Source organism: Gadus chalcogrammus, chromosome 15 (genome assembly GCF_026213295.1).
Source record: "Gadus chalcogrammus isolate NIFS_2021 chromosome 15, NIFS_Gcha_1.0, whole genome shotgun sequence".
NCBI classification, from domain to species: domain Eukaryota; kingdom Metazoa; phylum Chordata; class Actinopteri; order Gadiformes; family Gadidae; genus Gadus; species Gadus chalcogrammus.
The window spans coordinates 15,679,856-15,693,823 of NC_079426.1; the positions used below are offsets into that span (position 1 = coordinate 15,679,856).

Consider the following 13,968-nt stretch of genomic DNA (forward strand, 5'->3'; position numbering starts at 1 on the left):
CTCTCTCTCAATCTCTCTCTCTCGTTCTCTCCCATTCTCGCTCTCTCCCATTCTCGCTCTCTTGTTTTTTTTCTCTCTCTCTCTCTCTCTCTCTCTCTCTCTCTCTCTCTCTCTCTCTCTCTCTCTCTCTCTCTCCCTCTCTCTCTCTCTCTCTCTCGTCCTCTCTGTCTCTCTCTCTCTGTCTCTCTCTCTCTCTCTCTGGGGGGGGAATAATGATGATGATGTTGACCTTGTCCCACACCTTCAGACGAGAGAGAGAGGGGTGGTGAGGCCGGCTATAACAGGACCAGGGTATTACAGGGACGGGTCCCAGACCGCCCGGTCGGGGGGGGGGGGGGGGGGTCAGGTTTCTGGGTACAGTGTAGATCTGCTTGCTTAGGAGAGGTGTGCCGTGGCCAAAGTACAGATGCTAATGAGATGACACGCAGGGATTGTGATGGAAAATCTACATGTTACGTTCAGGTTCTTCTAAAATGTAAATCTTAGTGTTTCGTGTGATGTAATCTGGTTTCACATTCCATTCTTGGAATCTTGCTATTCTGCAGGGTCTTCTAAAATGTAATTCTTAGTAGCCGCGTTTACATGGACACATCTATGCCGCATAGATTTCTATGCGGCATAGAAAATGGTCATGTATACGCCTCATTCGGAATACAATTATCTGTTCGGCATAGATTCTATGCCGAATAGAAGAGGTGGTGTAGTCCGTTTTAAATCGCCATGTATACACTTATTCCGCATAGATTGGGGTTTAACTTAGTGCAGCCGCAGTAGTTCGCAATTGGTCCACTGAGCTCCGTCGGTACTTTTAAGCACACCGAACTTCACCGCTGTCAAGGAAAGTGGATTTATTGCCTGATTCACGTCTTTGTTATCACTCCATAAAAGTAGTCCGGTAAGCGTGTCCGGTTGCTTAGCGACGGGACACATGGGTGTTTATTAATGACGTGTTTGCGTATCGTAGTGTCCGCGCTCGTCCGAGATAACTGTAAATGAGTAGGCTACTACTAGTACTTTTGCAGGCTGAACGTTAAAATACTTCTTAACTTAGAGAGATGGCAGCTGCAGTAGTTCACCTTCGAGGATTCCTGGTCACTAAATTCCCGTAAGACCACTCTCTCCCACCAGTCTTGGCTGCGGACTCGCATCCAAATTCCTCTTTATTGCGGCGGGGCATAGGGTAAATATAAAGATCTGACGAGAAATTGACGTTGCTGCGCTGTCGTCCTCCTTCTTAATTGAAGGAGCAGGCAGAGAAAAGCTCTCTCCTGCTGTGCTTCCATTAAAATCAAATTAAAAATCCCCGATAGTGATAAGACATCCATTATGTCGCCGCCGGTCCAGAGATGTGTCAGGTGTGCGCGAGAGACAGAACGGACACTTTTGTTACTGCCATGTATACAGTACATTCGGAACACATTTTAGGGACAGATCTATGCCGCATATAAATCTATGCGGATCAGATGTGCCATGTAAACGCGGCTACTGTTTCATGTGATGTAATCTGGTTTCACATTCCGTTTCCGTGTTGTATGTAGTTTGGTTTGGGCCTGTTTTACTTGACCCCCTGGGGAGCGTAGGGAAGCAAAGGGTGATAAGGAACAGCCTCAACCACCTTCTTAACCTCTGAAGAAACTTCAATCAATAGATTAACATCTGGTTAACAAATGCTTTTGGTTTATTGGAGGCCAACTGCCCTCAAGGATCCGATCTAAGTGTATAAAAGCTCCTGACTTTAGCTTCTCAGTGGACTTCTCCCCAGCGTACCTTGAGTATGAAGTAACACGCAAAGAGAAGCTCCCATCTGAGGCCTGAGATTATTGTAATGTTTGCCTGTTGTGTTGTTTGTTGATGCATGTTGTGATGTATCTTTGTTCGTACTTTTATTACAAATATATATGATCATTAATTGTCAACAGTATTGTGTGCTTTTTTGCATCTAAATATCTCATCTGTCTTAGACGCAGATGAGATATAAGATAAGACGCAGTCTTATCTTATCTGTCTTGTTAAAATTGTTAAAAATTAATTGTTAAAACCTCGCTCAGTCATGGACATGAGGGCCGAAGCCGGGCGAGTTACATCCACCCTATAAAACCTGCATGCATGGCGTAGACCATGAGGCCGCTGCACAGATGTCGTCAGCTGGCACTCCCCTGAGGGCAGCCCAGGACGTTGCCATACTTCTGGTTGAATGAGCCCTTATACCAGGCGGGACTTGCATCCCGCTTGCTCTGTAGGCATGGGAAATAACGTCTACCAACCAATGGGACAGCCTCTTTTTCGAAAGAGGTAAGCCGCTCTTTGCCCCCCATAGCAGATGAAAAGTTTGGAGTGTGCTCCCCTTAGTGTCTATGTATGGGTCAGGTAAGCTCTCAAGGCCCTCACTGGGCACAAAGTGAGCAACTTCTCCTGCTTTGCCTGTGAGGCAGAGGCGGGCTGGAACGCATCCACCTCCAAAACCTGATTGATGGACTGCCTATTAACAACCTTTGGCATAAAAGCCAGATTTGGCCACAGTGACACACTGGTGCCACCTTCCCTCCACCTGTGGCAATCGTCACTGACAGAGAGGGCACACAGCTCCCCAACCCGTCTTGCTGAGCAGATTCCTAAAAGGAATGCTGTTTTAAGTGACAAAGAGCGTAGATCGGCATCCGCAATGGGCTCGTACGGAGCTTCAGTGAGTGATGCTGAAACCATCGGGAGGTCCCAGCTAGGGCTGGGCGATATTGCAAAAAATATGATCATTATTTTTTTGTAATTGATCGATAGCGATATTAATCACGATATATACTATATATTATTTTTTTTGACAGGTGACAGATATAACATTAGGTGAGGGACATGACAATGTTAGTGTTCACAGACATGTATAAGACAGACAGACGAGACAAAAAAAAGAGGTTGTTGCATATTTTTACATTGTTGTTGATAGGCTGTGTGTGTGTGTGATATATAATTTGATACTGCTGAAGCCTGAAGAAACCAGAGTGTTCATTAGTTAAACCATACACTTGTTTATTATCATATTTGTGATAAGCCAGGGAACATTTAATCACATTTAGGGCTTCAGAAAACCTCTTCTGTTCATCATACGGTACAACTGCCGCAAATGACGACACGATAGATTGCTGTTTTGGAACAGCCCCGCTCGAGCTGCTGACAGCTGCGGTAGGATGGCGGGCAAAACTTGTTGTTGCGCGCATTTTCATACTCTCTGTGTAGTCGCTGGGATGGTATGTATTCAGTTGTGTTTCCCAAGTGTGCTGGCACTGACCGACGGCATAATTTACAGACGGTCTTATCCTGTGCTTCATCAGTTTTGAGATAGCCAAACCACTTCCATAAAATGGACGTCTTGTAACCTTTTTTATCGACTACTTCACCCTCCGTTGTTTTTATTCTGTCGCAAAACGCTCCTCTCCTCTCGTCTTTCCTTACCGCGGTGCTGGAACGGAAGCTCAAACACGCACCAGGAAATGGGCGTGTACTTGTGTCTGGTCACAAACAGCAACTGAAAAGCGCAGCGCTGGCCCGCACCAGTGCGCGAACGCAACCTAGCGGGCTCACACAAACCGCACAGTGTGCTTTTTTTTTTTATATCGAGCATTTATGTCTGATGCTTATCGTCGTAATCGACGTGAGTTTTATCGCGATTAAAAAATCGTAATCGAGTAGGGTACGGGCTGGACGCAAACAGCATGCTCCCTTCAAGAACTGGCCCACCAAGGACTGAGCGCATAGCTGGCTCTAGTAGATGGAGCCCTAGCGTTGTTGATTGTCTCCCGAACATACGCATCTAAACGCTCAGTGACGGGCTCTGTACTGGCCAAACCCAAAGGCGCAGGGCGACCGGGTTCGGATGCCATATCTGCCCACCTGCTTGTGCCAGCAGGTCTGCCCTGCTCGGCAACTGCCATGGCTGACCCTGCAGTAGCTGGAGCAGATCTGAAAACCAGGTTCTCGCTGGCCAACGTGGAGCAACCAGCAGGACTGTGTGTTGGCCCTCCCTGATCCTCTGCAGAACCTGAGAGATGAGGGGGATCGGAAGAAAAGCGTACAACAAGCCTGTCGGCCACTCTTGTGATAGAGCATCCGGGCCCAAACTGCCCCCTGAGAGAATACCACTCTGGGCAGTGGGTTGTTTCCGCTGACGCAAACAGATCCACTTGCGCAACCTCGTAGCGAATCCAGATCTGTTTGACAACGTCTTTGTGCAGTCTCCACTCTCCCGGGAGTGGTCCCGTCCTGGAGAGCATGTCGGCCGCACTGTTTGCTACGCCCGGAATGTGCACAGCCCTTACTGAGGCAAGTCGAGGCCATGCCCACGTCAGTAGTTCCTCCGCCACCTGGAGGCATCTCTGAGACTTTGTCCCCCCCTGGTGATTGACATGATACACCGCTGAGGTTTTGTCCGATCTCACCAGAACGTTGTGCTGTATCGCTGGCAGGATTCGCTGAAGGGCGAGGTGAATGGCCTTCAGTTTGAGGACATTTATATGCTCTGACGTCCACGGAGGTTGCCAAATGCCCCTTACCGAACGTCCTTCCAGATGCATCCCCACCCTGTTAGGGATGCATCTGTCGAGATGACCTGCCTCCTGTGTGAAAGACCCCCAGGGCCCGAATGCAAGCTCGAGAAACATGCAGCTTGACCTGCCTGTCGTCTCTTTGGTGGAGTTGAAAAGCATTGAACCAGCACTGGAAGGGCCGAGACCTCAGCAGACCAAGTGGAGCTACTACAGCTGCTGCAGCCATCAAGCCCAGCAGTCTCTGGGCTCTGTTGGCTGTAACCAGCTTGCCCAGCCGAAAATGCCTCAGGGTCTCGATCAAGCTGTCCGCTCTCCGACCAGTGAGAGACGCTTTCATACTGGCTGAATCGAAGAGAATCCCCAGGAACACTGCCTGTTGACGGGGCTGCACATTGCTCTTCTTCTAGTTGACTGTGAAGCCTAAGAACTGGATGTGGGCCAGCAACGTATTGGTGTCGCGCACTACCTGCTCTCGAAAGGGGGCGCAAGTCGTCCAGGTACGGGAGTATTTTCAACCCACGTGTCTGTAGTTGGATTAGTGCGGCGGAGACCACTTGGCCAGAGACGTAAACCACTCCCCCCCCTGAATTGACCTTATCACCACTGGGGTGTGGACCCTTTTGAATGGCAACACCTTGTGGTACTGATTCAGGGGCCTTAGATCGAGAACAGGACGCTGACCGCCGTCCTTTTTGGGCACAATAAAATATTTGGAATAAGACCCAACTTGCTGTGCGCTGAGTGGTACCTCTGCTATGGCACCTTTTAAAAGTAGCTCCTGGACCTCCTTGTCGAGCACTGACTTTAAAATTGGGTCTATTACAGGCGTTACTTTGAATTTGTAGCCGGTACGTTGAATTTGTAGCCGGTACCCACGGGCTACTGGCTACTGAGGGGATCCGAGATAACTGGGAAGGGGAATCCGACGGGCAGCCCCTGACCGCTGGGCAGCCCCTGACCGCTGGGCAGCCCCTGACCGCTGGGCAGCACCGCCGCGGCGGCCTGCGTACTTGCCCCTACTCGGTCTCTGTCCCCGTCTCCCTCTGGAATAATGATCTCGGGCTGGGCCTCGGTATTCCGCCTGAACAGGCTGGTCCCGAAAATTACCAGCTATCCGTGAAGGCCGGCTGGGCCGCTGTAGCCTGGGCTTACCCCTTGGTGTTTGGTTAGCGGCTAGCACTGTTCTAATACATACGCGCTGGACCGCTTCCCTAGACGCTGCAGCACATTCAGTGCGGTCAAACACCGCCTGGGACTCCGGATGAAAAACATGCCCAGGCGCCACAGGGAGATTGAGCAGCTGGGGCCGCTTCGAGGCCCTGCCCCAACTGGACATGAGCATCCTCTGCCACAGGAATAGAAAGTGGGGGGCTAATGTGCGAGACGCCCTCCAAAACACCCCCCTGAGGGACTGGGTCCAGTGTGGGGGGCTGGAAGCCCAGGTAGTTAGCGGCGCTCAGCACCCTGGACATCAGAGAGCTAACAGGCATCTCCCCCACCCCTGTGGACTCCCCTCTAGAGTCCGTACGTGGTTCACCACCGCGGCCAGCTCCACCTGTTGTGTCCTCCGTGGCCTGTGATGCCAGGAGAGATAACACATCATCGGCCTCGTCCTCTCGCTCATCCTGGCTGTCAGGCCCCCTAAGGGTAAACCCTCCTGCCCTGATGGTAGGGATGGCAGACCTCTCCGCTCTTCCAGCCTGCCTAGCCTCTCTGTTATTGCTTGGAGGACTGCGAGGATATGACGTGACTCTGCACTACCGCCCCCTGCTGCCTCAGCCGGGGCGGGGGCGGGGGAAGACTCATACTGCCGATCTTCTGAATGCGTGTGTGCTTATGCCCACGCTTACGGGATCAGGGTGACAGACGGGGTGAGCGTCGCCTCTCCGCCCTGCCCTCCTGCACGTGACCGCGCACCTGGTTGGCATGGCGAAGTCGCTCCTCCCTGGACAGGTCAACAGCTGCACTGCAGGGGTTGTCTACGTCCTCCAGCACCTGGACGGCCCCCAGGCAATCAGGGCACTCTCTGTGCTCATCGTCAGCGCTCATCGCCGCGCTGCAGATTCTGCAGTGGTGTGGGGCCATTCTGGCAAGTTGCACTTCCCCCAACACCGAATAACCAGTACGCTCTGGTAGCCAGCACGGGCGCGCGAACACACCTGACCTGGCTCACACTTACCCCAGCGACTGCGGACAGCGGCTATAGGGCGCTGTTGGATTAAGCATTTCTACCGACGCAAAGTCAGGAGTACACCTTGGTGGCCGGCAAGGGCGCGCGGACGCGCCTGACCCGGCTCACACTCCCCCCAGCGGCTGCGAACAGCGGCTTTAGGGTGCTGTTTGTTTAACTACACTGACTACCCAGGTGAAGACAGTAATTGGCTGAATAATGACAATGCACACTTATTGCTAATTCAGTAAGCATACACTAATTCAGTACACCAAAATTATAAATAATTCTATTTTTTAAACAATAATCTCCACTCTTCCTGGCTACTTACCTATAAATGCCAGTAGACAAGCTAACCACAAATCAAAAGTATATGACACGATATTGTGCCTACAACAATACAAATTATAGTGGCTCACGCCAGTGCACAGATGCACCAGCTGGCTTAACTCACCAGCTGCAACAGCGGTGGAGTAGTGCAAAGATTTAAATAAGGGAGACTTCACTCTGGGAGTTTTTAACTCAAACAATATACTACCGGCAACAAACAATCTGCCCGTAGTGCAAAGGTGGTCTGCAGGCACGCACGAACGCGTCGCGAAGGCTCGCCTTGTGTCTGGTCACAAACAGCAACTGAAAAGCGCAGCGCTGGCCCGCACCAGTGCGCGGACGCAACCTAGCGGGCTCACACAAACCGCACAGCTGCCGACAGCCGGCTAGGGTGCGCTAGTGCTCTACCAAACAAACGAAAAAGACAATTTACAGTCCAACGTTAAGTGATCTACACGTTAACGTGAGAGAGATCCACAGGGACCCAAAGGCGCCTATACCCGTGGGTTACGATCTTGTGGCTGTGTGTTAGCTCTGAAAAATAGATCAACGTCTTGCCTGGTCCGGTGAGGCAATCAATGTAAAGGGGACGAACCGGCAATCCATGCTATTTACAAGCGCGGGACGTTGTGCTTCCGGAGGTCATGGGCATGACGATTTTGACCTATGGTCTCGGTGATAGGCAGAACGATGTAGGCCTACTCCTTCCTTTTTAGACCGTAGTGACGGTCAGAGTGAGGTTGATACAGATGAGGCGTGATCAATGGCCTGGTTACAATTACTCTTTACACAATGTGCTTGCCGTCGCTTCCCTGTCGTCATTGTGTTAAACTAGCCAATAGCGTGCCAGGGGGAAAAGCCAGCTTGGTGATTCTATCGAAACTAGAAGGAAATGTATTGCTGTTCTCCAGACTCTTCTGCAGGGCGAACTCAGATCGCAGGCAGAATGGGCGGGGCTACCCAGTAAAGCGACCATTCTGGAAATGGCGTCTGCGTTTCAATGCCAGTACGTTTTTTCTTCATTATCTATTCTCACTCTTGTTAAGGAAGATGGATGATGACTATCTCTTGAATACAAACACATACAACTACAAATGTTTATACCTTTAATTACATTTGTATTATGATAAGGGCCCTATGACACGACCAATCAATCCACAAGGCCATGAAAGTCCAGTCCCGCCTCACGGCTCCAGCCTGATTCTCAGAGTGTTCCGTATCACGTGTTTCTCTGCAATCAGCGATGCCACAGCCCAGGGCAGCGCGTACTCAAGAGTCACCAGCCCCGCCAGGTTGTAGCGGTACCCGGAGTAGTCCCAGGGGCAGGCCCCCAGGAGCCTCAGCCCCAGGCCCCAGCTGAGCTCCCACAGGTAGATGAACAGGGTGTAGGCTACCAGGCGCATCGCCAGCAGCCAGCGGCGGGCCAGCAGCACAGCCCTCAGCCTCTCCATCAGGAAGATGGCTGAGGCGTACATGGGCAGGGACCACAAGCTGCTGTGTCCTGCCAGTCTCCTGTCCCGGGTGTCGTACCAGTCACATGTGGCCGTGAAGGCCACCTCGCAGAGGCAGCCATGCAGGGAGTAGATGTAGAAGCGAGCCAATGGGGAGAGAGGCTGGAGGCTGGAGCTGTTTGCGGTCGGCTCTGCCGGTGCATTAGCATTCCCACTGGATCCTGTCGAAGGAATATAGGTACAACCATAAAAACAACCATAGTATTTGTTCTGTTGCCAGAAACTGATTTGTTATCAAGAAAAAGCCAATAAGTGTTAAATAAGAACTAATAAATTATACTTTATATTTCACCCATCTAAACTCAAAAGTACTCAGGCCATCCCAAAAACCAATCAATGAGAAGGCATAGAATTTCAAAACGATTTCACAATATCCAAAGTAAAACGTAATATTGCTTTATATTTCATTTTTTTCATCACATCCGCTCAAGTTTTTATTTTAAAAGTTTTAATCTTAGGATTTGAAATAAGGAAAACGGAGCCACAATCTGTCTGATTGCTGTTCTTTTAATGTCTTTAACCCAATCGATTACCATGGGTCAGACTCAAATATGTCTCTGTATTATATAAAAGAAGGACAATCAAGGAACATGTGACAGATTCATTGCTGTAATGGGACAGATTAGTGAAATCCTAGATGCGGGGGTGGTTTCCTACGCTAAACAAATTTTCATGAAATCCAACGTGTGTCATACTTGAATTTGCTACGTAAGCATTGTCTCACAACTATGTGCAAAATTATTATGTTATTATGTTAATGATGAAAATATGAAATATATGTAGGTCTGCATAACTAACACTAGAATGAATTAATTAAATGAATGATTCCGTAGTGGAAGACCATTATCTTAGTGGTCATTCTGGAACTAAATGCCTACTGCGTTTCAATGCCAGTAGGTGCTTTCATTATCAAGAAGAACATATTGCCAACATTGTCTTCAGAAATAAGTGTTTAACGACAATAACATTAGATTGACATTCAATTGTACTCATAGTTCTGAACGATGCATTATTTTTATATGTTATGGCCTTTAACAACTATAAACATATTATAACTGTTCACTGTAATTGTTTCAGAGCTGTTTGCTGGCCAGCCCTAAGTTTACAATTTAATGTCCTCTGCATATATTTTTTCAACACTTCATATTAAGGTACAAATATTAATCATTAACTAGTTGCTTACTGGAAATAGAAATAGATGTGCAGACAGTTTTTTTAGATGTGCAGACTTTGTCCCCATACAACTGAAGAGAAAATAACCTTTGCATTCAATATAACTCAATAATGTGTATCAAGGTGTTACTAGTAATGAGATATAATGGATTTACTGTGAAGAGGAGGCAACTTAAGAATAGGAAACATGTGTGGGTTAATAATAGCATATATAAATCATGGTGAATTTGTTTTGAGAGAGACCTCACTTAAGAATTGGGAAGATATTCTGCATTAGAAAGACTTAATTTAAAGTTACTTGGACGTATCAACCATTTTCTGTTTTTTACATAATAATATATCATATTTGTTACGTGATATTAAGGGACAATGCATATTATTGTCATTAACACCTTATAGAAATACAACTGAAAGAGAAGTGGGGCTATACTTGATGCTTGCAAAACGATTTCACAATATCCAAGGTACAACGGAAGAGCCCTCTACTTCCCGTTATACGGTGGTTTTTTATCACATCCGCTAACGTTCGCATTAAAAAATTGTTAATCATAGATTTTGAAATAATGCAAACCAAAGTACTCAGGCCATCCAAAATACAACTGAAAGAGATGTTGGGCTATACTTGAAGCATGCAAAACGATTTCACAATAACCAAGGTACAACAGAAGAGCCCTCTACTACCCGTTATACTGTGTTTTGAATCATAGGTTTTGCTAATAATAAGGTAAATGGAGGCATGTCGGTCACAGTCAAATCTGTATCTTTAAAATAAGAAAGAAGGACAATCAAGGAACATTTTCTTCCTGCAATGTGATGTATTTGTAAGACTTTATCATTTCACGTCTTTAATTCAAATATTTGGAAAACGGCTGTGCCCTATTTTCTCTTGAGGATCCTGTCTAAACAATCAAACACCACAAAACAAATAAATAATTACGACCTCGACTGAACAAAAATGTGGACACCTAGAACACAGAGTGCTTATTGTTCTTTGATTATTGCCAATCGTTCAAGAGGAGTGTTGGCCAACCTTTGAAAGATGAACACATGCTCAAGCAGATTAACAAAGCTATTACAATATAACAAGATAAGAAATCCTTCGATCTTCAACAACACATTTTCAACTCGACACATCTACAAAGCGTGTCAATAGCTAAAAAAATATTTCTCTTTACAGGGTGAAAAGCCAACATTGTGTCAGTGACCAGAAAGAACAAATTCCTCATTCCACAATTCAACCATTCAACTGTTTCTAGCCATTGCTGCTGTTACCGGTAGCTACTATCGAAGGCCAGAAAATGCTTGGTTGACAGCAACAATAACCGGTAAACATTAGGGTAATATCCAAGGCCCAACCGTCAAAAAGAAACCTAGATGCTCACCTGAGTTCTTTATGCCGGAAGAAGAAGCCCCCCTCATGTGTAGTGTCTGTGTCTCCATCCCGGGTCAGCGCAGGATCCCTTTGGCTTCAGATTTAATCCTGCCGTTCCGTGTGTGTATGTGTCTGTGCGTGTGTGTGTGTGGCGCGCACATGTGTGTGTTAGCTAAACATTAAGCGGTGTGTTGGACAATGTGGGCCGAGGGAGATAGCGATGTCTCTGTCATGGGCAGAGGTCAAGGCGAACCTACGAGGAGACCAAAGATAAAACCCTGTGTGTACATTTGGGTTATGTTGATTTCTTGTTTTCCCTCTGTTTTCTTGTGCAGGTGCCAGTCATTAAAAACTTTAATCAATCCCGAATCTGCCGCCAGTTCACCCCGTTCCACCAATAACCTTATCACTTCCCAGCAAGGGGAGGCCTGCCACACACTGATGAGACGGTTTTGTTAGTCTAGCTCTCACTCTCTTTGTGGTCGGCTGGGGGTAACTCTGTTTGTGACCTCTACTGAGTTGATAGGATTGGTTACTTAGTTTCTCTGCTTGTGTTTATTGGGAACTGTGTAGCAGCCCCACTATTTCTATGTCCTTTGTTGCTACCTTGCAGTCTTGGGCCAGGTAAGACAGAGGCCTCCATACATTAACAACACGTAGTGCTGTTCTCTGTTAAGACACTTTAGGTAAGTAATGTTACTACCAACTGTATTTTTGGGGTTATTTAAGTTTAGGGAAGTTTGTGGTCTACTTGGCAGCTGGTAAGATCTGCCATCCTGTGGTGGTTACCTCCATTTATATTTTCTTTGGAAACCCCCAAGCCCCAGAGCCAAGTTGCATGCCCATTAAACCCATATCTGCCATCTTTTTCCAGTCCTTTTATTCTTCACCCACATCAATCATCCATAACATGGCGATTTGACATCTGTTACCTCCCCCACTACCCCTAGACAGTGGGGTTGTAACTGTAATGGAAAATTCTATTTTCACATTCTGTTTCACTGTATTTGTTTGAATGTGGCTCTTTCGTGAACACCTACGGGGGATCTGTTCATGAGCTGTAACTGACCCCCTCGGGGAAGGGAGAGACCAAGATTCCAACTGATCCCACCCCCTTTTATGACATCCTGACAGGGTGTCCGCGGAGGTCTTAAAAGTCTTAAAAAGTCTTAAATTCATTTTTCTAAATTTAAGGCCTTAAAAAGTCTTAAATTCGTCAAAAATGTCATATGCTGGTCTTAAATTTATAACTCGGGAGGTCTTAAATTTGTCGGGGCAGGGCTATTTAATTTTTTATTTTTCTCGCGGGACTTTTCGGGAAGGAGATGTAGAGAGGCTACTTTCTTGCTAGCTGCATATATAAACGGATGTCTGCGCGCTTGCTAGCTAGTCTTCAACAATGGGTTGCAAAAAAGTTCAACGTCAGTTGGCTGGAAGACGTCCGTTTCCGAGGTTTGCTAGCGTCCGTTGCCAACCCAGAACAGGCCACATGCATTCCGTGCAAAAGTAGCCTACATTCAAGCTCGGCACCATGGGGATTAAGGCTGTAGTCAGCCATATGCAGAGCCAATAAAACATCTGCCAGGAGCCACACACAGACCCCAGCCATTTCTACGTTTTGCATCTCTGCCCCGGCGCCACCGCCGCAGACGGTCCGCGCTGCTAGCACTGACCTGAGGGTAGCATTTGGTGCGACACCAACACTGAAAGCGGAGGTGTTGTGGATTCTAAACACAGTGGTCAAGCACCAGTCCTACAACTCGAATGAGGGGATAGGAGTTCTCTTCGGTTTGATGTTCCCTGACTCTCAAATCGCGAGCACCTTTACTGCTGGAAGGGACAAAACGGCGTATATAACTCGCTTCGGACTAGTGCCTTTCATCCGAAATGAGCTAATCTGCAGCGTCAACAAGGCTGATTTTGTTTTGACGTTTGAGACGTTTGAACCACGCCACTAAAAGCAAGCAACTTGACGTGCACGTCCGATATTGGGTCGGAGATCAAGTGCATTCCCGGTACTTGGGCTCGCAATTCATGGGGCCCCACATATATGGGGGTAAAAGGGATGATGATACATAATATTTTTTAGACAATATGCAGAATCTTTTCACGGACGAATTAACACGGTCGGCTATTTTTGCCAGCACGCCACCCTAGCCATATTATGGGCAACCGTGTTCCCCTTGGCTGTGATTTGAACTTTGAATTCCTCGTAGGAGTTCATAATAATACATTGCTCGCCTTGGATGAAATACACCGCTCTTGCGCGATTTATTTTGCATAAGGGTGAGTCAAATGACGCGAGAAACGCCCCTTCTATGTGAACGCGGATTGAACCTAAAGCGGAAAACCTGGTTCAACTAATTTAATCTAAAGTGAGCGTCGTGGTACCATTTAACTGTGATTGCGAGTTGCGGCTCTGTCGAGCCAGGTTTTCCCAAGAAAGCCTGGGTATGTTCAACGAGGTTCGTGGTATACCCCCCAGGTCTTACTGAAGGCATTTATTTAATGGTGAAAATATTATTATCCGTGGCGTAAATATCGACTGCCCGGGGGCCCAGACGCTGTCCCCCCCCCCCCCCCCCCCTCTCAACAACTCACAACTTGGGTGCACCATAAATACCCAAATTAAAAATGTAGGCGCCCCAGTGCACCCAAGGAAAAAGTTAGTCTGGAGCCCTGGAGTATCACTTTATGTTCAATAAACAGACAGAAAGTAAACTTGAATGAGTCTCATTGAGTGACACACATGCTATGCTTGGGTTGTAATACAGCGGGATCCCCCCCACCATCGCGGGTTTAAGGTCTTAAATTTCATTCAAGGTGGTATTAAAAAGGTCTTAAAAAGTCTTAAATTTGACTTGCTGAAACCTGCAG

The 13,968-nt window shown here is 47.5% G+C and overlaps 2 protein-coding genes across 2 annotated transcripts; both read right to left on the reverse strand.

Annotated features, from left to right (window-relative positions):
* Positions 1-375: 375 nt before the first annotated feature.
* Positions 376-8,024, reverse strand: LOC130404808 (uncharacterized). The gene is made up of 2 exons (XM_056609722.1): positions 5,526-8,024; positions 376-5,489 (listed from the first exon to the last, which is right to left on the reverse strand). Exon 2 carries the CDS (start codon positions 4,692-4,694, stop codon positions 3,714-3,716), a length of 981 nt encoding a protein of 326 aa, XP_056465697.1. The 5' UTR covers positions 4,695-5,489; positions 5,526-8,024; the 3' UTR covers positions 376-3,713.
* A 104-nt stretch (positions 8,025-8,128) lies between these two features.
* On the reverse strand, positions 8,129-11,247 carry tmem229b (transmembrane protein 229B). Its single transcript, XM_056609723.1, has 2 exons — positions 11,102-11,247; positions 8,129-8,707 (listed from the first exon to the last, which is right to left on the reverse strand). The coding sequence occupies exons 1-2, from the start codon at positions 11,157-11,159 to the stop codon at positions 8,220-8,222; spliced, it is 546 nt and encodes a 181-aa protein (XP_056465698.1). The 5' UTR covers positions 11,160-11,247; the 3' UTR covers positions 8,129-8,219.
* Between the last annotated feature and the right edge of the window lie 2,721 nt (positions 11,248-13,968).